Here is a 21730-nt window from a genome sequence, read left to right as displayed (position 1 = left end):
GAGGGGCTTGGAGTGTAATATTCTGGAAGGCACAGGAGCTAGGATTATAACAAAGAATTATCTATCCAGTGAAATTGCTTATAATCTGGGGAGTAGGGGTAATGAATATTTAATGAAATAGAGAACTTTCAAACATTCCTAATAAAAAGATCAGAGCTGAACACAAAATTTGATCTTTAAACATGTAACTCAAGAGAAGCATAAAAAAGTAAACAGGCAAGAGATATATTTGGAGAACTGAATTCAGTTTTTATAAGAATACAAGTCATTATCAATGGTTATAAACAGGCAGATTTCAGATGAAGAAATCAATGCAATATATAGTCATGAAAAAAATAAATCATGGACTGATTAAAGAAATGAAAATGAAAACATCTTAAGGTAGCACTTTATACCTATCAGATTTGTTACTATGACAGAAAAGGGAAATGACATGTGTAGGGGATGTGGGAAAACTGGAACCCTAATGCATCGTTGGTGGTATTGTGAATTGATCCAGTCATCCTAGAGAACAATTTGGAACCATGTTCAAAGGGCTCCATAGCTTTGCTCCAGTAATACTAGATCTCTATCTAAAGGGGAAAGAGGCTTATATGTGCAAAAGTATTAATAGCAGCACTTTTTTTGGTGGTGGCAAAGAATTGGACTTTGAAGGGACATCCATCAGTTGGGAGAATGGCCAAACAAGTTGTGTTATATGATTGTTTTGGAATACTTTTGTGCTGTGGGAAATAATGAGGAAGATGGTTTCAGAAAAATCTGGAAAGACCTGATAAACTGATGCAGAGTGAAGTAAGTAAAACCAGGAGTACCTTGTACACAGTAGTGGCAATAACGTGCAGTGGTCGGTGATCAGCCATGAATGATAGAGCTATTCTTAGCAATACAGTGATCCAAGAGGAGCTGTGATGAAAAATACTACCTGCCTCTGAACGCCAACTCTATTTCACTTTTTTCTTTTCTTCTTTCTTGATTTTCTTTTTGTTTGAAATTTTCACAAAATGGCTGACACAGAACAATGTTTTATACGATTGCATTTATAAAAACTAACAATTGCTTCCTGTCTCAGAGAAGGTGGAGCAGGGGAGAGAATTTGGAGCGACAAATTAAAAGAAAAGTAAAAAATTGTTTTTCCATGTGATTGGGAGAAAAAAACAAAAAATTAAAGAAAAGGAATGCCCTGCAGTTTGATGTCTATAAGGTTTTAAAAAACCATTAAACCTTCAGCAGTGTTTTTCATTACACTTCAGTGTTCAGCAGTAATCGGGGTGAGATCATGCTAGACAACAATACGCCTAAGCTTGTAAGGCTTTCCTTTAGAACCACACGCACCCATTCGGCAGATTTGAGTGATCTCTGAAGAAGAAAGGAAATGTTGTTCACAACCTTTAGAGCAATTATTAATAAAAATCCCAAGTTGCAGAATCTGAGTGGAAATGCCCCCTAGAGGCCTTCTAGTGCATCTTGATCCCAAGGAATCTTCAACGGAGCATGTCTCACAAGTGGTTTCCTAGCCTTCGCTTAAAGAGCCTCAACAGGAGTAGCCCACCAACTCTGGAGCAGCCCCTTCCACTTTGGGACGGCTCTCATTGTTGGGAGTTTGTCCGAGCATAAGCCCACTGTTCCTGGTTCTGCTCTCCGAGGCAAGGGAACAATTTAGACTCTCCTCCCTAGGACCTAACTTGGTCTGTAGGCCCTAGATTATTTGAAGACAGCTCTGAGGTCTCCCTTGAGCCTTCTCTAGGCTAAACAGTCCCACTTGGTTCCACTGGACCTCAGGGCCCTCTCTGTGGTACTCTGATGGGCTCCCTCTGGACACTCTCCTGTTTCTCAGGGTCCTTCTTAGCCCCTGATGCCCAGAACTGCCCACAGTATTCCAGGACACCATCGCGGGTGGCTCAGGGTTCCGATCAGCGTCTCGACGATTTCCTAGTCCTTGGAAATCGGCCTCCTTTGAAGGTGCCCAGATCCGATTCGCAGTGGCTCTCTGCCTGGGCCTCCTCCTGCAACACCTGCTTTTGTGCCCCTCGCGACCTTGGCACTCGATTCAGCCTCCTGTTCAAGCCTGCCATGATCCTCTGTGGGCTGCCACTCTCTCTCTCAGCTTGGCGTCCTCTGTCGATGTAGGGATGAGCCTTCCTTGCTGTGCCCTCACCCGAGGTCCAGCAGAGATCCCTGGGCGCAAGCCTGGAGTCCTGCGGCCGGATCGGCTCTAGTGTTTGTCTGGTCCGGCCCCAGGAATGGGTGAGCGAGGCCTTGGCTGTTGAGGAGGTGCGATGGTGCCGTGGCTAGTTTTTCAGGAAACTCTGCACCATCTGGAGGACTCATCTAGTCACTGGTCCCCAGGCACCGACTTAGTGCCGACGGTGTGCCAGGGACCGTGTGAAGAAAGGCAGAAACCTGCCTTTGGTTCCGGAGCTCAGTCTGAGGGGGGGCCAGGTGCAAAGGGGATAGAGAGTGACGTAGGTCGGCTGTGGGGGAAGCTCCAGGGAGGCCTGGTAGCAGCATCGAGTCGAGTCGCTGCTGGGGGGAGCTGGCTAGCAAGACCTTGAAATTCCAGAGAGTTTCTGCTTGGGTCTAGAGGCCATAGAGGGCAGAGCCGCCTTTTTAGAAAAATCGTCTTCGGAACCGAATGGAGGCTGGACCGGAGGGGGACAGACCAGGCTGGAGCTGGTGAGGGCCCCAACGCTCATCTGAGAGGAGACAAGGGGGTTGGCCATGGAGGGGGAGGGGGAGGGAGGAGCCAGAGGGGATTCCAGGGCTGTGGTCCTGGAGAACGAGGAGAAAGTGTATTTTCCTGGTATCGAGGCACAGTGCCCAGGGGCCACAATCACAATGCAGAATCTCTGAACTTCTGGATGGAGCCCTGGCAGCTGTTAGGATCCGGCTGGACCCCGAGCTCCCCTTTACCCTGCAGCCTGAGGAGCGGGGCCTCGGGGTCTGCAGGGAGGCCTCCCTCCCTCCCAAGACTCTCCTTTTGGCTTCCAGGGTGGGTGTCTTTCAGGGTTCCTTTCTGTTCTTGGGGGAAGCCCTCAGCCCTCCCCTCCCAGGCCTGGTGACGTCTGTTTGCCCTTAGTGAAAGGAGAAGGACCCCACCTCTTGTGCTTAGGGGCCTGCCCTCTACCCCGGGGCTGCTGCTGAGAGAACCCCACTAGGGTGATGATGCAAGAAAACCGGGGGCACAGTCTGTGTTGGGGACCCTCTGCGGGGGAGGATGGGACCAGAGCTTTTCCAGAGACCTCAGGGAATTTGAGGGATTGATTTCCTCAGCTGTGTAGTGAAGGAACACTGGGCTGGGTCAGGGGGCTCCACCAAGCACACCAACCCTGAACTTGGGGGGGAGCATAGACGACCCAAGGCAAACAAGCCACCAGGGCACCAGGGACACTCAGAGAGGAAAGGCTTCATGGAGGCCTTGGGCACATCATGGTGGTGTGACTTGTCCAAACTCCAGATCCTACAGCAGGGGAAACTGAGCCGAGTGGGGAAGTGGCTGATTTTCCGTGCACACAGGTGCCAGGTAACCACTCTCTGAGGTCTCTGATCTCTGCTCTTTAGGGAAGTGAAGCTGAGTAGAAGCAGCTGACCCATTAGACCCAAAGTGTGCCCTGAGGTAGAAATCAGAGGGCCCAGAAAGCTGAGGGATGTCGGCCAGCTCACTGAGCTCTGTGTCACCCCTCCCTCCCCCCGGCCACTCACGGCAGTTGTTGAAATGTCTTTAATTTGGCTCGTGTGGATGTGGGTGTGTGGGTGGGGGAGACAGAGAGACAGGGAGACAGAGAGGGGGAGAGGGGGAGAGAGAGAGAGAAACAGAGACAGAGAGGGAGAGAGATAGAGAGAGAAACAGAGACAGAGAGGGAGAGAGAGAGAGAGAGAGAGAAACAGAGACAGAGAGAGAGATAGAGAAACAGAGACAGAGAGGGAGAGAGATAGAGAGAGAAACAGAGACAGAGAGGGAGAGAGAGAGAGAGAGAAACAGAGACAGAGAGAGAGATAGAGAAACAGAGACAGAGAGGGAGACAGAGAGAGACAGACAGAGAGGGAGAGAGATAGAGAGAGACAGAGAGAGAGAGAGAAACAGAGACAGAGAGAGAGATAGAGAGAGAAACAGAGACAGAGAGGGAGACAGAGAGAGACAGACAGAGAGGGAGAGAGATAGAGAGAGACAGAGACAGAGAGAGAAACAGAGACAGAGAGGGAGAGAGATAGAGAGACAGACAGAGAGGGAGAGAGATAGAGAGAGACAGAGAGAGAAAGAGAGACAGAGAAACAGGCAGATGGACACACAGAGAGAGAGAGAGAAACAGAGACAGAGGGAGGGAGAGAGAGACAGAGAGACAGAGACAGAGACTGACAGACAGTGTGTGTGTGTGCGTGCGTGTGTGCACACAGGATAGCCTCAGACTCATCCGGGTACATAGCAATAGCTTACCAGAAAGAGTCTAAAAGGGGCCTTCTTTGTTGTAGCCGAAGGCCACAAAGGGCCGGGTTCACGCCTTGTCCAGGCGGTGTCTGCCCCATGTAGACTGTCTCTTTGGTCACTCGATGTGTCCAATCCTGAGTGGGCTTTTTCAAAACGAGTACGAGCTTTGATGTTGTGTATTGGCCCCCTTGGTAGGAATTAGAGATGGCAGTCCAGGAAAGAGACAGGATCATTGTCCAACTGACCAGTAACCTTCAGCTGGTGAGACAGAACCACGAGGATGACCAGCAGGAAGTGCTACTCTTGGCCAGTCAGATTCAAGGGTTACAACTTCAGTTACAAGAGGTAATTTGCTCATAAACTATTTGAAGTCACCCTCTGCTATGGAGGAACAGTTTCCCCCCCCTGTTTTAACCCCTCACTTTCCATTTTAGAATCAATACTGTATTGGCTCCAAGGCAGAAGAGTGGTAAGGGCCAGGTGTCCAGGGTCTCATAGCTAGGAAGTGTCTGAGGCCAGATTTGAATCCAGGACATCCGGTCTCTGGGCCTGGGCTCTCAATCCACCGAGCCACTGAGCTGTTCCTGAAGCAATATGATCCTGATTATCCTTGTGAAGTCATACAAAAACATTTCCATGCCTGCCGTGTTGGAATAGAAAACATGCGCACATACACGAAGATGTAAAAAGCGCTTGTCACTTCTGATGAGTGCCGGGTGGTGCCCAAGAGTTGTCTTAATGTTCATTCTGTTCATTTGTTTTAAAAATCGGATTTCTGGGAACCCTTTTCCAAAAGGGATTTCTCTCTCTCTTCATCCTCTCTGGGTCTTCTTGAGACACTTAACTTTCTTATACATGACCCCCCCCCCCCCCCCCATAATGCACTTGTCTCTATTCCCTGCGTCCCTCATGACATCAGAACTTCCATGGGGGCCATCTTGGGCTCTCCCCTCTAGGTAGTTTCTGTTCTCGCCCGTCTCATGATGCAGATTATTCTAGATGTCACAGAGAATACTGCCCCATGGGAGGGCCCCCTCCTACCAGTCATCTGTACCTTCCCCCATTGCCCTTTTTTCTCCATTTGCCTCAGATCTTCTCTCTGTGTCATGCCTTCCTGTTTTCCTAGGAGCGCCACCTCCTGTCCCCCACCCCATCTGGTCTTTCCCAGTCCATGCCATGCATTCACTCTTCCTTTATCTCAGTTGCTTGGGCCTTTGAGAAACAGGGCGTGTCTCCGCTTCTGGTTTTTCGTCTAAGAATGCTTCTGACACCTCTTAATTATCGACTGTCTCTTTTTCCTCTGTGGCTCGGTCAGTCCCGGCTGCACCACGAGCCCTGGAGCTCATTCCTCCTATCATGGGGGTTGGGGGGCGCCAATAGTCCTGCTTTGATTGAATGTCCTTTCCTTTGTATTTGAAGGCTTTCTCCTGATGACTTGAGAGCTTGTTTCTGAACTGAATGACTAAACTTGACCTCTCTGGGTCTTGGAATTGGCGTTTTTGGAGGAGATCTTGAATTCCTCCAGTTGAAATTCCATTTTCTCCGTTCAGAAGGACTGGGCAGTCATTAGTTGTCTCTCATTTCCCTCAGTATGGCTTTTCGTCTGGCCATGTTCTTCTGAGCACCCACTGATCCTCAGGTAACCTCTTATGATCTGGCTGTTTTGCTTGCATAGCGAGCAGACTTTTTTCTAGTTCTTGTTTTTCCTCCACTGTTTGCATGCCCGATCTGTTGTTGCTCGTTTCTTGGCGAGGCTCGCTTTTGCAGATGGCAGGGCTTCTCTTTTGCCCCTCATTTTGGCTGTGTGGGTGGGCCATCAGATCTGCCCTCGTATGCCTCATTTCTCTTTTACTTCATCACTTTGGAACAGCGTGCTGTGGTTCCTCGTTCTCTGATCCTGCGAGGTCTTCTGCCTCCTTAAATCCTGAGTGGAACATTTCCCGTTAGGGGCAGCATTTATTCTTGGGGACTTGGCTCTGTTTACTAGGTCTGGAGTCCCCAGTTCCTTCTGCTGTTCCGGTTTTTCCTTTTGATGTAGCTCCTTATTGTCCAGGTCTTTGGGCATTTCAGGGTTTTTTCTCCTGATTTCCTCTCTTGGCTTCCTTTCTGACTGTCCTTTGCTTGTGATGTCCTTGAGGGCTGGATCTCAAAGGGTCTCAACCTCCTCCCACACTAGATAATTCCTGGTTCAGCTTCCGCTGCTGCCTTTTGGGTAGCCAGAAGGGACCCTGGCTGGATGCTAAACTCTTCCCCTTTGGCTTATTTCCTCCACTCCTCAATTCTCTGGCTGGCCACTAGCATTTCTGAGGGGAGCCATGCTGACATGACACAGGACTGACCACTGTGGGGTTGTCTGTGTGTCTGTCAGGGCCTGACGAGGCTTCTGTTGCCTGGAAGAAGGGAGGGTGGACTAGAGGGCGGGCTTTGGTGCTGGTGCGCAGCCTCACTGCCATGCCAGTAAGGTGGTGAGTGAGACAGATGGCCAAAGATCCATTTCTTTTTGGCACACGATTTCTGCTTTGGAGAGGGTTGGGATGTTGTGGGGATTGGAAAAAATATCTAGTCCTCCATTTTGTTGCCAGTGTGACCCAGAAATCCCTGGTTTATAAATGAGGAAGCTCAGACAGAGTTTAAGGGACTTGTCCCAAGTCATTGTCTGAGACCAGATTTGAATTCAGGTTTTCCTGGCTCCAGGGCCAACACTCTGTCTACTGGCTCCTGTGATTGCCTCAATTGCCTTTTATTAAATGCTTATTGTATGCCAGCCACAAAGAAGGACAGAAACCATGGCTGCCGTTAAGGAACGCACATTCTAATGGGAGAGACAAACTGCCAACAACTGCGCACAAGGGAGATGTGCAGGGAGAATGGGCAGCAATCTCAGCCAGTGGCATCGAGGCCAACCGGGACGGCTTCAGGCAGAAGATGGGACTTGAGCCAAGTCCTGAAGGGGGGCCGGAGAGCCAAGAGGTGGAGAGAAGAGAGTCCACCAGCCATGGAAGACAGACAGCCTGTGACAGTACCCAGGGAGGAGATAGTGGAGAATTAGCAAGGAGGCCGTGTCGCTGGATCAGAGTATGAGGGGGAGGGAGAAGAAGTATCCAAATGGGGCTGGCCCCGAGCACCGGGGTATGGAAAGGGATCCTGAAACTGGCTCTGGGTTCAGGGATGGGGGTCTGTGGCCTGGGAGGGAGCACCAGCTGAAGAGGATGAGGTCAATTTTCACCAAGTGTGAGTTTGTAGAGCCAATGGAATGAGCCCCCAGGTGGAAGGATCCATCCGAGTGAAGTGGTGCTGAGATAGAATGGAGGTTTATTGGAAGAAATCATCCAGGACTGAACCTCCAGGAACCCCAGTGTCTCTGGGACAAACAAGAGGATGATGAGACTTCCACAGGAGACAAAGAAGAAGTCAGCAGGTAGAGGAGAGCCCTAAGTGAGTGTGCAGCCATAGAAACTGAGGGAGAGAGCACCAAACAGTGTTCAGCCGTCTCCTGTCATGGACCAAAGAGACTGGAAAATGGAGTGTCGGACTGGGCCGCCATTCGTGAGTGGCCTTGGATGGATTCTTGGAGCAGTCTGGGAGAGACGAAGGCCAGATGATAAGAGAGGCGGCCCTGGGCAAGACAGCTAACCGTCCCTGGGCCTCAGGGGCTGGACTATTTGGCCTCCAGGATTTCTTCTAGCTCTAGACCTAGAAAGCCCTGAGGCTGAGGAACACACGGATGGGGAAGCCTAGGGAGCCGAGGACATAGGCATAACCCTGAATCTGGAGTTAGAAGGCACACAGGGGAACACAGGGGCTACAGAGCTGACCCTGGTCTCGGACGCTTCCTAGCCAGCTGTGTGGCCCTGGGCCAGGCATTTCACGTCTGTAAAATGGGAACAGTAATCAGCCCACAAATCCCCGGGTATTTGAGTAGTACCTGAGGTCTTGTGTGTGAAGGCGCTCCAGAAACACCGATAATGATCATTTGCTCTTGGTCAGCTGTGACCCATTGGATGTCTTCAGGCAGAGGCTTTGGGATGGCCCACTCTGGTCAATATTAGACCACCGTTTCCTTTGGGCTGTGGGTTGGACAAGGCGCCTTTTGAGGCCCTTTCCTGCTCCCAGTTTTGAGAGGCGACGATGAAAACCTGGCCGCAGAGAGGGAGATTTCAGAAGGAAGGAGCCTCCTGGCCCAGGGATGACCCAGGAGTGACCCCCCTAGAAGGGGAGAGACACGAGTTAGAGGAACTGAGGATTCTAGAACCTGACCGAGAGACAGGATAGGGGGGTGCATGTGGGAAGAGTGGGCGCAAAGTGAGCCAGGTGCCAGGCTAGGGGGATGGAACCTGCCTTGTGCTCTACGTAAAGTGAATTGTTGTTTTTGCCTTAACAAATGTGTGTGCCAGCAGCCTGACCTCATGGGCAGCACTTCTTGAGAGTCTAAGAGCTCGTGGGGAGGTGGGCAGGGGAAGGGGAGTCACCCAGGGGAGACACTTGTGGGAGCTCACAGGCCAATCACTTCATGTTCAGAATAGCGAGCTCCTGAAGAGCAAGACGCCAGCCAAAGGATGCTTGTCCCAGAGCCAGCTCCAGGCAGCGGCTTCTCTGCAGGGCCCTCGAGAGCCAAATCCTCCCTCACAGGGATGGGATCTGGAAAAGCTGCCAGCATCATCACAGAAGGTGAGAGAGTGTGTAGTCTCCCAAGTGCCTGCCTGAGAGGGTGCCTCAAGTGGACGTGCTGTTCTCTTTAAGAGACTTTCCTGTGGGCTCTCATGACTGGGGATCAGAAGGGCCTCCCTTGGGCTTACCGGTCCCCAAAGCTCCCCCTGCTGCGGGCTGCCCTTCTCAGAAGAGAAGATGTCTGGCCCCTGCTGGGCTGGGCTGGCTGGATTGGTGAATGGAGTGTCCTCCGTGGGAAGTCACTATGGTGATGGAATCGTTGGGGTCCCCCCCAACTGTGAGTCCTAGTCACAGGGCAGGGTCCCTTACCCCTCTGCAGATCCAGATGCTGCCCCCCATGGGCGTGTTTGACTTCCAAACAGAGCTATTCTCCCTGGGGCCCCTTCACTGGGCCTTCTTCATTTCTTAGGGCTTGAGGATTAGCCAGAGGCCTATTCCTTTTCAGAATGGCTGTGACCAGTTGGAAGTAAAAGGACCTTGCCTGGACCGAGATGGCCTCAGGCCCTTTAGAAACCATTTACTCTAATTGACCGTAACTTCTCCAGCAGCCTGCACAATTTGACATAATTCCCTGGAGATGTTGACCTTTTCTTTGTGCCGGTTACTACTTTGGACGACCTTCTGTCTTAGAATTAATACTGTGTATTGGTTCCAGGCCAAATAGTGGTCAGGGCTAGGCTCTGGGGGTTAAGTGACTTGCCCAGGGTCACACGGCTGGGAAGTGTCTGAGGCCAGATTTAAACCCAGGACCTCCCATCTCCAGGCCTGGCTCTCAATCCACTGAGCTACCCAGCTTCTAGGCCTGGTTTTTAAGCCGCTAACCACCGAGCTGCCCCCTTAACTTTGGATTTATAAACAAAACAGACATTATCACTTTGCATCCAGCCTACATGGGTGTGTTTAAGTAACTTGTAATCTGATGGAATAGTATCTGATCATGAAGTTTGCTTCTTTGTTGATATCTAACCTTTTATTTTTAAGAATTTCAAAGAGAAAGAGGCTGCGTTTGCCCAAATGGAAGAACATGGGAAAAGTGCCAGTCAGCAACCGTCACAGGTGGTCAGCGAGAAGGAAGGGATGATCAGCAGCCTCCAAGACCAGTTAGGCCTTGCTGGCAATGCTGGAGCTTCAGCCCAACATGCCCTGTCTGTGAAGAGTTCCAAAGTCATAGAGTTAAAACGGGAAAAACAAGACTGCATGGAGGAGTCCCAAGTACCTCCCCCAAGGGAGGCTTGTGGGCCACTGCTGCAGAACCTGGGGGATGAGCTGGGAGAGACATGTGAGCTGGGGGTCGCAGAGGCAAGAAAGGCTTATGGAGACACGGATGGGAAATCCTGGGGTGCCAGTCCAGTGCCAGGCCTGAGAGGCAGCGAGCAGCAGAGCCTTGGTGGACTTGGCATCGATTTCAGTAGTCAGTTCTTAGAGCTGGCTGCGTGTGCCATGCCCGAGAGCCACAGGGCAACTTTTCAGGAGGAAAGAAATGGAGCAGAGCACTTGGAGAATGATGACCACAAGAAAAGAAAACTTCCTTCTGCAGAGAAAATCGTGGAGGAAGCTTTGGCCTCGAAGGGTGATGACGAGATACAAAACTTACTCAACTTCCATGTCCGGGAATCGAATGAGAAGATGCTGCAGGAGACAGAAAACAGTGGAGAGCTACGACTGAAGCATGGCATGACACTGGGCCAGGCAAACTGGGAGGAGAGAACATTACTAGGGCAGAAAGCTGAACTTCAGGGGATGCCAAGGAAGTTATGCCTCAGGCCAAGAGAGTCAGATCGCCATGAAGTGGGATGCCGAGATGGTCTCCAAACGTGCTGTTTAAATTCTGAAGAAGAAAACCCAAGTTTAGAACTTGGTGAGCATGAGGATGACCAGCTTGAAGTTGGAAGCCTTCAGGATGAAGTGTCATCAGAGGAATCGAGGATGGAGGAAACCAGGGACTTGATGGAAAAATATCTGGTCTCTACTGAACGCGATCAATCACGTGTATCTGAGGCACCTGACCATTTTGATCTAGAAACTGCTTTACAGAGAAGATCTGAGAGAGAGAGTCTGGACTTCCTATCAGACGAGCTCATTATTGGCTTGGATGGAAACATAGATTCAAATGTTTTGTTTGAAGGAAATTCTGTGCAAGTAGAATCATATGCTGCGCCATGGACGGACAGGCAGGAGCCCAGTGGCTTTTCTCAAGGTGACTTAAGTGAGATCCTTGAGCTAATGGATAAAGACAAGGCTTACTTGATGCAGAGATGTGTGAAGTTAAGTCATCTTCTTAGGGAGAAGGAATTGGCACTGAAGACTTTCTCCCAGGAAGTGGAGGAGGAGGTGGCTGAGGAGAGGTGGTGGGAGGGTAAACACAGACTTCTGAATGTACTGAGCCAGGAGGGGGGAGGTTCCTGTGATGAGATTGTACCGAGGCTGAAAGGAGAGGAACATATCAAACTTGGGACTACAGCTGGTGGCATAACAGATTTAGCAGGCTGGGCTTCAGTCACTCACCAGCCTCATTGCCATGTGATGGATGAGGTCTCTCAGAAGGAAGAGGGGGGACGATCAGGGAAAATAGCCTCTGCCTCAGTGGGTCTCGAGGCTCTGTGCAGCCAGGAGGAGAATAGACCACCAGGCCAACTCCGTGTCCACAAACCCAGAAGCCACATGCCTGCTGGGTGTTCGAGTCAGAAAATCACTCTGGAAGAATCTCTGCTGCAAGAGGTGGAGACCCTGAAGGCCGAGATGGCCATTAAGGAAAACCTGTTTACGCAAGTTGTCGAAGAGAAAAATACTTTGGAAGAAAAGTTCACTAAAGATAGGGAAAATCTTGAGGAAAACATACTTGAACTGATCGAGAAAATTAAGTGCTTGGAAAAAGGACTGGGCCATGAAAAAGTAGGATTTGCTGGGAAATCTACATCTGTTCTTTCAGAGGATCAGAAACTTGATGCTAAAAGAAAGGTACAAGAATCTGATTTCCTATCAACAGAAAATAGCCCAATTCAGCAAACGATTTCCTTGAAAAATGCTCAGGTTGAGCCGGAGTGGCTGCTCCAAGAGGAGGCGCAGAAAGCCACGTGTGCTCTGGAGGACGTCCGGTCTGAGCTGAGCAGCTACCATGAAAAGCAGATGAGTCAGATGAAACATCAGCATGAGCAGGAGAGAACAGAACTGAGGAGAGAGCACCAGAAAGAGGTAGGCAGCAAGGGTCCCTGGGCATTGGTGCCCCCTTCCAGGGGTTGTGGGCAGAGTTTGTGGAAAAGAGGCCTCTCCTTCTTCTCCTTCATCTTGTTTCTAGGTGGAGGCCACACGCAAAGAGATGAAAGAAAAGTTGGAAGAACAGCAGCAGAGATGGGAACAAGAGCGGAGAGAACAGATCAGTGCCATCAAAAAGGTACTTCGGTAAAACAGGGTTGGCGTTGTCTTGTTAGGGGAGGGCTTCCACATTGGCCCCACCAGGCTGGCTTGCTCACACTCACAGACTGAGATGGTCTTCAGGTCTTGCCATTACTTGAGTCTTAGCCACTATCTTTGTCCTCCGGCCTGTGAAATGTTTGTTAAAGCTTCGTTCTTCTTCTTCTTCTTTTTTTTTAATTCTTCCTGATAGCACTGGGTTTTATGTTGAAGAGATTTCCCCTCTCATCTCTCCCTTCTCCCTTCCCAAAGAGGCAATTCAAGGAACAAGAACTTTAAGAGAAGGAAGGGAAGGAATGAAAGAAAAAGGGGAAGTAGAGAAACCATTGGCCAAAGGAATTAGCCCCTAAAGATCCCCGAGGCCTAGGGGTAGCAGTTCACACTGGCGGCCCTCTGGCCTCTGCAGAAGACTGGGGTGCTATTGCCTCACTTTCTTCTTTTCCTCCATGCCTATTCTTTGTCATTTCAAAATTTAAACTTCTTGGTGAAGTGATTTGGCGGTTATTTCCACTTTATTCTGCTTGTTGTGCCTGTTTTGGTTCCTCTACAAATTTACTGCGGCCTCCCTGACTCATTGAAGCCTTTCCAAGTCCCCCCCATTCATTATAGTCATCGCTGGGGCATAGCAATATTCCCTTTACATGAATGGACCACAATTGGTTTCACCATTTCTCCGCTCTTTGAGCATCTACTTCAGTTCCAGTTTCAGACAAGCCACGGAGGCGATTACAACAGATAAGAGATCATTTTAATAAATGAAATAGAAAAACTTGTGCACCGGCCAAATGAATGCATCTGGGACAAGGGGAGGGCTGGCTGAATGGAGAAGGAATCTTTGTGTCACATTTGCCAAATGGGGTCTGCTTTCCAAGGTACAGAGAATCAACAGACATAGATAAATTATATAGAGATCCCAAACATGAATGGCTATTAAAAAAGGCCATGAAAAAGCAGCTCAAAAAGAATTGCAAGGTATTAACTACAGGTAAGAATGTTCCTGATCACTTATGATAAGAAATGCCAATTAAGGCAACCCTCGTGGCCTCCGAAAGTTGGCAGAGGGGACGCAAGATGGCAGTGGTCACTGCCGGAGGGGTTATGGGAAGATAGACACACTGGTCCGTGATTGATGGAGCTGTGAAGTCAGGCAGCTGTTAAGAAAAGCAGTTTGTGTCATGCCAATAAAGCGATTCAAACGACCTGACTTTTTAACCAGATTCTCCTATGAGGTGTATGCCACAAAGAAATTATATTCGATAGGGAAAAAGTCCCCATGCATGGCAGATATTTGTAGCAGACTTTTCTTGGTAGCAAAGAGCATCTTGGCTCTTATGATGCTTTTAAAAGTCTCCTTAATGGGATGCTCACAGTGGATCTCTCTCGAGTCAGCCCAGACTGCCATTAGCCTATCACCCGGAGGACCAGACTGAATCAAGCTACCGGCTAGAAAGAAGTCCTTGATCTCTGGATTCTTCTTGGTAGAAGGGAATAGTTGATTTGGGATATGGGGCCATTTCTGTTCTTTTCAACCTATCTATGCAAGAATATTGAGTTTCCTGGCAGTTGGTCAGCTCTTCCTCGGAGGATGTGCTGCTTTGTCATTGTCTCGTGTATGTTGGGGTGGCCCAGTCTGGGTTGAGTGGTGCTGGGGGTTGTTAGAAAGGGTCCTTGGTAGTGGTGTCTGGGAATGCCGATGACTGCTGGATTCAGCTGGGATCTTTGGGAGACAGCTGACCCTTGGTACTGAGAGCCGTGGCTTTTCTGGGTAAACCCGCCATTACACTCAAAGATCTCTTTCCTGTGCTGATCTTTCCTTTCCCCCCCATGTTTTTGCAGTCCCAAGAGTTTCAGAACCCCTTTGGAAGTAGGGGTGCCCCCGGTGTGCTTTGCCTGCTGCTCATGCAGTCTCTCTCCTGTCCGGGCTCAGCATTTGAGGGCAGAGTTGGACGGCAGAGGATCTAAGTTCCTCTCCGCCTGTGACTGCTTATCGTCCATGTGGTTCCCCGGACTTCCTCCAGAACGTGAGGGGCTTGACTACGGGCTGCGCTCACTGCGCCCAGCCCTCAATCTGGAACCCTCTGATGGCACTGGAGGTGGGCGCACGCTCTTGGTCTGGGCAAGAAAGAAACCTTCCGCTGCTCGTTAGTTGTTCATGGTCTTGTAAAAATACATCAGAGTCGTCGTGTCGTGTGGAAGGCCTTTTCCACACCTGCCGAGAACGTTATCTGATGTCGAGACTCAAAGGTTTGATACGGCTTTTTTCAGCTTCTGGAGGTATCGGCTTCCCGCCATTTGGCGCAGTGCTTTGGCTCGTGCTGACTGTTCCCTTTCTTTTGTTGGGCTGCCTCTGTCAGGCCCGAGTTTCCCTCATCAAGAAAACGAGGTGGCGTTCACGAGCAGACTGCGTCTGTTGGGGTTCTTTGTCCCTGACAGTTTGGTAGACTTCCCCCCAGAGCCCATCAGGACCACACGTCCGAACACTCCTGGCTGGGAGCCTGTATCTGGCCTTTCTCTCCCTAAGCTGGCTCCTCACATTGATCTTGATCTCTTTTCTCTCTCGAGATCCATGAACGAGAACATGATCGTGAGATCGCGGAGCTGGTTAGTAAACATAAGGAGGAGATGACGCAGCTCCGTGACGAACTTCACAGCAAGCACCAGCAGATGATGGAGGGGCTGCAGCAACAAATGCAGGCGTCACATCGAGCAGAGATGCAGCAGGCCCAGCTCCAGGCGCAGGTAGACTGCATGCTTCCTGGTATCTCTTTGAGCTTGATTCAAATTGGGGGGAGGGCCCTGAAAAGGCACCTTGTGATTTTGGTTCAGGACCTTCTTTGGGCCCTCTCCAGAGGGTCACCCTGTGGGCCAGAGGCCTCCTCTGGGGTATTTGAAGATTTTTGCCCAGTGCTACAAGATTTCTTCTTTAACTTGTCCCAGAATAAGACTCCGCTGGGCCACGTGCCTGACAACTCTGCTTCTAGCTTTTCTTTCAGGATCTCCAGCGAGTGAGAAGCCATCCCTCGCAGAGGTAGCTCTCACTGTTTTACTGACATCAGCCCCAAATTAGCCTTGTGCTGTCTTCTGGCCGTGTTGAGTGGAATAAATCTGGGCCCTTTTCCATGGTTGGAATGTACTATTTTTCTGGCCTGATCTCACGTCACTTTGCGTTGTCTCTCTTGGGCTCACGTCCTGCTTTTCCGTCTTCCTTTTAGATGTTTTGTCCTGGTGTGTCGTGGAGGTGTCTCAAACTCATCCACCCCCACCCGCCACCCCATCCCTGTGCCTCTTCAGTCAGCCAACAAGGATTCCCAACATGGCTGTTATTGGCTGTTAGGGCATGCCCTCCACCCTCTTCCCAGGCTCCCAGAGTTGCCTGCCAAATCTTGTCGTCTTTATCTCTGCCGCCTCTTTGGTGGGAATCCTCTTCTGTATACTCTCAGAGACGTTTCCCTAATAGGGGCCTTCATCCCCTCCTGCCTGGCCTGCCATGGTAGCCTTCTGACTGGTCTCTGCTCTCTCCAAGTGATCGGTCTGCCTGTCATCTCCATTGGTTATCAAATGGAGCCTCCATACGTGGGCTTCTCAGTTGCCTTCCTGACCTGGCCTCCTCTGATCTTTCCAGTCTTCTCACCTTGGCTTCCATTCTCACATTCACAGACCTACTTGCTGTTCTTTGAACATGCTGCTCTATCTTAAATGTTTGCCTCTTGCACTGGGGGCTGTCCTCTGTTCCCAGCATGCTCTCCCTCCTCACCTTGGCTTCTTTGGGTCCCTGGTACTTCCCATGGAAGCCCCGAGGGCAGGGACTGCATGTGTGATTTTGCCTCTCTGGTTTCCCTTGACCAGCCCTTGCCTGGCACATAGGCAGCACCCAAAGGATGTTTGTTGACTAATTGGCCAAGGGCTTTTTCCCTGCTTGCCTTTGCTGTGTCTGGGCCTCATGCAGGGATGTTCTCCCTTCTCATATCTGCCCCTTGGAATCCCAAGTTCCCTCCAGACTGAGCTTGGGTGTCACTTAGGCCTTTCTGGCTTTTGGGGCACCTTGAATTCAGGGTAATTGGCTCTCTCTCTCTCTCCTATCGCCCTGAAGTTATTTTATATTTTTTCGTCATTTCCCGTCACTTCCTTGCCAGCCCCTTCTCCCATCTTTCCACCCTATCCCAGTAGAATCTATGTCCTTGGAGCCTGGGACGCTTCACCTTTGTCTCAGTCTCTCCAGTGTTTGAGCACAGAGCCTTAAACAGAATAGAGGGTTGTCCCTTGTACTGTGACCTTTATGTCATGGGGTGGCAAGGCCCAGGACTGAGTGATGTGAGCGGGTGGACAGAAGCTGCTGAGAGAGCTGGGAGCCGGGAGCCTGCTGGCCTCTGGCCTCAGTGGATAAGTGAGGAGGCTCACCTTATATGGAGTCTGGAGTGGGCAGCCAAAGGGGCACACAGGTGGACCAACAGGGAGCTTGGGGAGACACAGATGGTTTCCAGAGCGGGCCACTCAAGGGGGCTGCCCACCCACCGGGTCCTGGTCAATCTGCCCAAACGAGGTTCCTTTGGGAAACACAGCAAGCATCAGCCGGCACGTGCTGGTCGAGTGTTTGTTCCTTGGCTCTTGGATGAGGCCCTAGGGAGTTGTTCCCCCGTGAGGGTCAGCGAGAAGGCCAGCCTGGTGGATGTTGAGACTAGGAAGCCCAGTCTTGTCAGAGAGGGTCGGCCTCTGGTCACAAATGAGCACAAAGTGTCGCTGCTACCAACAGAAAGGCCTCCTGCCACGGGGCCAGGCCTCACTCAGCACAGCAGACAGAAAGGAGTGGCCCCCCCAGAGCCTCCTGCCTCTGTCATCAGTCCCACTCCAGCCCTCGAGGAGGACTTCCCTCCTGTGAGAGGCTCCCCCGCCCCGCAGCCACTGCCACCACCACCACCACCTCTTTTGGAAGAGAGACAGACCCAAATTGTATTTTCTGTCCCTTGCAGACTCTCCACACCCTGGAACTGGAGGCCCTTCGCCTGAGCCTGAGCAACATGCACACGGCCCAGCTGGAGCTGACCCAGGCAAACCTGCGGAAGGAGAAGGAGACGGCTCTGGTGGAGCTGCGAGAGATGCTTAATGACAAGCGGGCGCAGGAGCTGGCCCTCCTCCAGAGCCGCCTGCAGTTTGAGCTGGAGCATGTCAGAGAGCAGCATCGCAAGGAGAAGGAAGAAATGGCCTTGAAGCACCAGCAGGAGCGAGGTATGCTACGCTGCCCCTGGAGGGAACAAGGGCTCTGGGCACCAGCTGGGGTAGCCCAGGGGCCAAGGCTCATCCTGGCTGAGCGACCCGAGTGAAGGCTGTGGGGATGCGTGTCTCTGGAGGTAGGAGGCTTCCCCACACGGCTGCCTCTGCTTCTTCCTTTCACTCTTCTCAAGCACAGCGTTAGGCCTAAAGGCCTGAGTGGAGCCTGCTCTAGCTCAGCCCAGCTTCTGTCTGTCTTTTGGGCTCAGACCCGTGCTTTCATTGGCGTAGACAATTCCTGATGAAGACACTCCTCAGAGTCCCTCAGCACCTTCTCTGTGTGAGGGAGATGGAGACATGTAACCGTTAATATACACTAACTTCCAGTGTTATATTTTATAAGATTGAGCAATAATCACCGGAAGTCACAAAATAGAACCACCTGCTCAAACAGCCGTTCCACCGACGTCCCTCCCAACCCAGGAAGGAAAGAGAGCTAGCCACGGAAGAGCACCCAGTTTATCTCCTGCCCGCGTCAGCACGTAATGACAGGGAGTCAGTGGGCTCCTGGGAAATGGAGTTCAAAGGCACAATTTCCAATCACACAGACAGAGGGAGGGAGAAAGGATGAGAGAGAGAGAGAGAGGGAAGGGGGACAGAAAGGGGGAAGAAGAGGGAGAGAGATGGAGACAGAGAGGGAGAATTACTGTGCACTGGGACTTGATGCAGTCTCCCAGGCCGGCTCTCTCCACTGCCCTCCACTGCCTCCCTAGCTGATTTGGCCTGGGTTTTCTCCTTTCACTCTCACCAGCTGATGAGCTGACTGCCCAGATCCTCCCAGGTCTAGGATGCTAAGTCCCTCTCTTCACACTTGAGTCTACGAGAAGGTATTGATGATGTGCCAGTGTGAGAGACGGGAGCAGGGAACATCTCAGACCCAGAGGAAAGGAGGGGAGAGATAGTCTCTGACAAGGCCGTGCAAAAGAATTCTGGAAAACAGTCATGAGGCAGTGAGGCAGCCGTGAGTGAATTCCAGGCGTAAGACCCAGCCTAGGAGAGGGCCTGGCCAGATAGGAAGCCATTTGGTCTAGTTGGCTCAGAGGCCATTGGGAGCCACCGAAGAGTTTTGAGCAGGAGTAGACTAGAAAACTGTTGGCCAGAGCGGGGAGACACGGAACGCAGAAGAAAGACCGGTTAGGATGTGGCTTTCTGAGTGGAGAGACGGGAGTGATGGAGAGCTGGGACTCGGAAGCAGACAGCCCCGTGGCTAATGGGTGCAGGGACAGTGGCGCCCTCAGCTGAGATAGGGACGTGGAGAGCAGGGCACAGGGGATGGCCTCCCTTGTGGACCTGGGGTATCGAAGATGCTCGTGAGCTTCCTGGGTCTGAGGGTTCAGAGCTGGCTCTGACTCCCAGCTCATCCCTGGACCTCGAGCTCCCTTCTTTAGTTGGGTTAGCTATTCTAGAGTCCACTCAAGGGATGAATTTGATCCCTGGGCATACGACTATGGGGTCGTGGAGCCCAGTGGAGGGAGAAGTGGCCTCAGCCTTAGGGCCTCGGCCTTAGGGCTGGCCCTGACTAGAGCCAAGTGCTTCACTTCAGTGCTCCTGAGGCTGCTCTCAAGGACGCCTTGTGAGTGGCAGAGCAGGTGTGACGAGGCCTTGGCAGAGGGCGGGCCTTGCCCCTGAGCTGGGGATTCTGGGCAGCAAGCCTGGCATGGAAGTGCTCATGGGATTTGATGCCTCTCTGGAGGGCCCTCTGCCTTGAGCCGATGCTCGGGCCCTTGGGAAGGGCTGCCGTTGCCTACAGAAGGTGTGTGCAGTGAGCAGCCAGGAAGTCTTTGGACAGAAGGTTGAGGGAGCGCATCTGCCCCGAGGCTGAGAATGAAGCCATCCGGGGAGAAGGGGAGAGAGACAGACACGGAGAGAGCGGGCATGCTGGCCCAGGAGCCCAGGGCACCAAGCACCCCCGAGCTGTCTGTGCATGGGGAGAAGTCCGGGCTGGGAAGACTGAGAAAAGGGGCCCCCAAGGGGTGGGCGAGAAGGGCCTGGGAGAGGCGAGCAGCCGGCGCAGTGCCGAGGCCCGACGGGAGCAGGGGATGCCCTACGAGAAGGAGTCTGGGTTGAACGGCTGGTGCTGCTGCTGTAAGAAGATGCCGAGAGGAAACTCGGCATTCGATGTCACCGCAGAAGGGGGGCCCTGGTACTCCTGTGGCCAACTCTGAGGGTTTGCCAAGGCCACAGCGGTGCGGGCCCCTTGGACTCCGGCTAACTCTGGGCGAGGCTTGGGGCCTCCGTTCCCTCCTTTGAGAAGTGAGGGCCCAGGAGGTCTGGAACCAGCTCAGGGAATGGGGTGGCTGGGGGCGGGGATGGGGGGAGGGAGCTGGGAGCAGCTCTAAGCTCTTAGGAATGAGTGAGGGCTCCCCAAAGCTCTTGTGGGTTACCTTGATTAATGTTTAGGTCTTCGCCTGTTTCTCAGGAGCCCCCAGGGGAGGCCTCCTGGGCTCCTTCTGAGGGTGTCAGAGAGGCGCCCCTGGTTCCACGTGGTTGTGGCTGAGGCGGCTGCCAAGCCTCGGCTCTCTCGGCTCCTTCTTCGGTGCCCGGCGCGCTCGCTGGGGCCAAGTAGGCCCTCCAGGCTGGCTCGGGCCTGGGCACGCACAGGAGGCTGGCCGTGCGTTCTTGCACACCTTGGGGACGAGATTCTTTGTGCCAGGTTCTCCCCGTGCATGGAAGCTTTGGCCCCGTGCAGGCGAGTCTCTCAAGGTTTCTTCCTTCTGCTCGTGTGGAGCTCGTGGAGGAGGGTCCGAACATCCCCGGAATCTTTCCGTGCACCTCGGAGAGAGACCGTGTGCTCTCGTGGGTTGGGAAGGGGGCCGGGGCTTCCCTCAGTGTGGGCACCTTGACATTCTGCTTGGCCTCTGGGGCCCTTCTGACCCCGGAGACGAGAAGCGTGACGTTCCTCTGGGTTCAGAGTGGGCTCTTCTCTATTCCAGCTGACCTGGGAAAAAAGCTGGAACTGCAAGTGGAGACCCAGGCCCGGACGCTCGAGGTATCCCCTGCTGCCTTGGGTGGGCCTGTCAGGGCTGGCAATCCCCTGGGGTGGTCGGGGTGGTCGGGTACAGGAGGGGCCCCCTGCACAAGCCTAGTGACTCAGGCGGGTTTCTTTCCTTCCCTGCCAAGTGAGGGCTCGCCGCCGCCTTGGCTGCTGGCTAGTGGTGAGGGTGTGACGACCCAAGATGCATCGAGCCCTTGGCCAGCCTGGGAGGGCCACGAGGCCCGCTGGCCTCCTCCCCCTGCTTTCCCTGGGCCGTGCGTGGCTCGGCCACAAGGGCCTGCCATGGTCTTTGCTCTTCTCCCAGACTCTCAGGGGAGACTGGGCCTCGGAGAGGGACTCGTCCTTGAGGAGGCTGCAGGAGGAGCTGGCCACCAAGCACCAGGCAGAAATGGAGAGCCTGCGCGGGGCTCTCAGGGCCCAGCTGGCTGAGCAGCAGGCGGAGCTGGACAAGATGGGCCACGACAAGAGCCAGGCCGAAGGTAAGGGGCGGCTTTGAGGGCTCCCTGGGCGCCCGAGGCCAAGAAGGCCGGAGCCCTGGGGGAGCGTCTTGCGGGTGGCGCCCCCATCAGGAAGACCTGATGGCGCGTCTGGCCGTGGCCTGCCCCCCGGGGTGTCTGGAGCCCGGGGGTCCGGGGGAGCAAGGAAGGGGGCTGCCTTGGGGGCACCCTGCCTCAGCCCCAGCTGCTTCTCTTCCAGCCACTCTGAGGAGCCTGCAAGCCCAGCACCAGCTGGCTCTGCAGGACCTGCGCCAAGAGCTGCAGCTTCAGCACGACCAGTATTTGGAGGACCTGAACCTGAAATGCCGAGAAAAGCAGACAGAGGTGGGTGCCCAGGCAGGCTTCGCTCCTGCCGCCCATCACCTTGGAGGAGGCCCTCCGCCCCTGGGCATCCTGGGCGTGTGGGCCCGTTCCCCTCGGAGCTCGCCTGCCGGCCCCTGCTGGGAGCCCCCTGCAGGCCTCCTGGCAGCT

General features: G+C 52.7%; 1 protein-coding gene across 18 annotated transcripts in view; it reads left to right on the top strand.

Annotated features, from left to right (window-relative positions):
• The window catches only part of PCNT (pericentrin), a 105997-nt gene that overhangs the window by 9971 nt on the left and 74296 nt on the right, over positions 1-21730 (top strand). For 11 of the 18 annotated variants that reach the window (XM_056820157.1, XM_056820150.1, XM_056820147.1 and 8 more), the window contains exons 5-13: positions 4619-4768; positions 8942-9091; positions 10073-12283; positions 12387-12482; positions 15065-15241; positions 17470-17725; positions 20701-20756; positions 21067-21241; positions 21459-21583. In XM_056820157.1, coding sequence (XP_056676135.1) covers positions 4619-4768; positions 8942-9091; positions 10073-12283; positions 12387-12482; positions 15065-15241; positions 17470-17725; positions 20701-20756; positions 21067-21241; positions 21459-21583 — 3396 coding nt within the window. The remainder of the gene's footprint in view (positions 1-4618; positions 4769-8941; positions 9092-10072; positions 12284-12386; positions 12483-15064; positions 15242-17469; positions 17726-20700; positions 20757-21066; positions 21242-21458; positions 21584-21730) is intronic. The other 7 variants (XM_056820161.1, XM_056820163.1, XM_056820162.1 and 4 more) reach the window with 2 other exon arrangements.

Source organism: Monodelphis domestica, chromosome 2 (assembly GCF_027887165.1).
Source record: "Monodelphis domestica isolate mMonDom1 chromosome 2, mMonDom1.pri, whole genome shotgun sequence".
NCBI classification, from domain to species: Eukaryota; Metazoa; Chordata; class Mammalia; order Didelphimorphia; family Didelphidae; genus Monodelphis; species Monodelphis domestica.
Note: the sequence above shows the minus strand (reverse complement) of the source record. Positions and strands in the feature narration are given on the sequence as shown.